The sequence below is a fragment of the Habropoda laboriosa genome, unplaced genomic scaffold (assembly GCF_001263275.1).
Source record: "Habropoda laboriosa isolate 0110345459 unplaced genomic scaffold, ASM126327v1 scaffold2, whole genome shotgun sequence".
NCBI classification, from domain to species: Eukaryota; Metazoa; Arthropoda; class Insecta; order Hymenoptera; family Apidae; genus Habropoda; species Habropoda laboriosa.
In genome coordinates, this window is record NW_017100190.1 from 8,479 (window position 1) to 10,466 (window position 1,988).

At 49.4% G+C, this 1,988-nt stretch overlaps 1 protein-coding gene across 1 annotated transcript in view; it reads left to right on the forward strand.

Annotated features, from left to right (window-relative positions):
* LOC108579827 overlaps positions 1–1,988 on the forward strand; it is a 5,485-nt gene that overhangs the window by 2,683 nt on the left and 814 nt on the right. Inside the window, exon 5 of the mRNA XM_017943448.1 lies at positions 55–1,988. This exon is cut by the window's right edge and continues 814 nt beyond it. Within this exon, the coding sequence (XP_017798937.1) occupies positions 55–1,988 (1,934 nt within the window). The remainder of the gene's footprint in view (positions 1–54) is intronic.

A 1,988-nucleotide genomic window follows, 5' to 3' on the forward strand; every position in this document is an offset into this window, starting at 1 on the left:
ACAGCAGCAGCAGCGGCGGCAGCAGCAGCAGCAGCAGCAGCAATACCGTCAAAGACAGCAAGAATTCGTTGAAAACGAGTAACTCCGATATGCGTAAACAATTCTTAGCTAGCCTGGCACCACTCTCGTGTGTAACCGTTGACAACACCGACGCTCGAGAGGATTACTACCAACGTTCTTCAAGTTACAACGCCTTTTCACCTTACCAGAATATCGAGATGACGTTGCAGGAGAACGATCGGAATTACGTAGGTCCACCGGATGTTACCAAAGGTACACCGATAATTACCAGCAGACTTGACATAGGGGACAGTGCAACGGATGAATTACTAGCGTTCGTCGAACAGGACAAATTTAGAACCGAAAGAATAAAGCGACGTTACAACGAAGTTGAGAACCAGTATCGTCCGATACTAACGAATAATACGAATGGTTTTACGGTCGACGATACTAGACAACAACTCACCCACCGTGAAAATGCGAAACGCGGAAACAATGGAGATAAGAAGAATCGTGGCGGTGAGATGGCTAATCGCAGTTACAACAACGGCAACGACAATAACGGCGGCGGCGACAACGAGGAGGACAACGAGGACGACGAATTGAACGATTACGGATTTAATCGTAGACCGTCTGTAACCGGTATCAAACAACGACAGTCGGACAACATCGGCCAAGAAGCTTTTCATCGACGAGCGACGCTGGAAAATGATAACGCGAACATTCCCAAAACGAGTTTCCATTCTTCGTTGCCGAGTTGTTACGAGAACAACTGTGTCAAAGTTAACAGTCGAATCGCGTTATACGACGAAACGATCGACGATTCCATGCGAAACTCGTTCGTAGGTGCCGCTTTGGTTACCGACGAACCAGACACCAGCACTATCAACAGAATAAATACGATGCAGAAGCAAATCGACGATATATATCGTATCGTAGAGAAGAATACAACCGTTACTGCCCAAAATTCGTTGGAACGTGAGTCGTACACGGACGAAGCGTTTGCACGGCAACACTCTCGATTACCACCGCCGCCGAACGACGCTGCTACTTTCCGTTTTTATCAAGATCCGAGGAACGGACAACAGTATTTTCAGGAGCAATTGAACGTTGCGAATACGCGAGTTGCGCGAGGCATCGCGACCGGAGCTGAAGATATAGACGGTGGTAGTATCGTCGCTCCAACTAGAGATTACACGGCGAACGGTCGTTCCAATTATCGATGTAACGTAGTGCCTACCACCGTATACACCGGACTTCCTGCTAATGGCAAGTGTTATCGAACCGTGTATTTCGTTCCGTACAACGGCTTGTCCGACCCGACTTATCAGAACATACAACGTATTCTGCCGTCGCATCCATCCCCCAGTTACGCGAATCATATCGAGAGATATCCCTATCCTCGATCCAACAAGAACGATCGTCGATTGCAAGCGCAAACACAGCCACCGCCACCACCACCGCCGCCGCCGCCGTCAACGGCGCAGCAACTCGGATATTACCATTTAGGAAATCGTTCGATGTCACCGATACCACCGAATCTTCCTCGAAACGATCATGCTTCTTCCGGTCACTCTGCTGGATCGTCGTCCGCTCCGTTCGATTCTCGGCTCGCTTCGATCCCCTCGTCGCCTAATCCTCCGATCGCTGCGTTACATCATCCTACTCGACAAACCTTGCATCTTCATTTGCATCGTCATCAGCAACCAGATGACTTTCGAATTTCCGGTCTTACCTTGTCCTCGGTTCCTCGTGCTGCTGACAATCGTGCCTTACAGTTTCGTCGTCACGCGCAACGTCAACACCATCATCAGCCTACGTTTTATCGCCTACCATCCACGATACCAACGGTACCATCTTCCTCCTCCTCCTCCTCCTCCTCCTCCTCTTACACCGTGATAGCGCCATCGAGATGCGCTGCATTCGCTGGTACAGGAACCACCGAAGGTTCTTATCGATACTATCAAGTACATTTAGGACGTACAGTT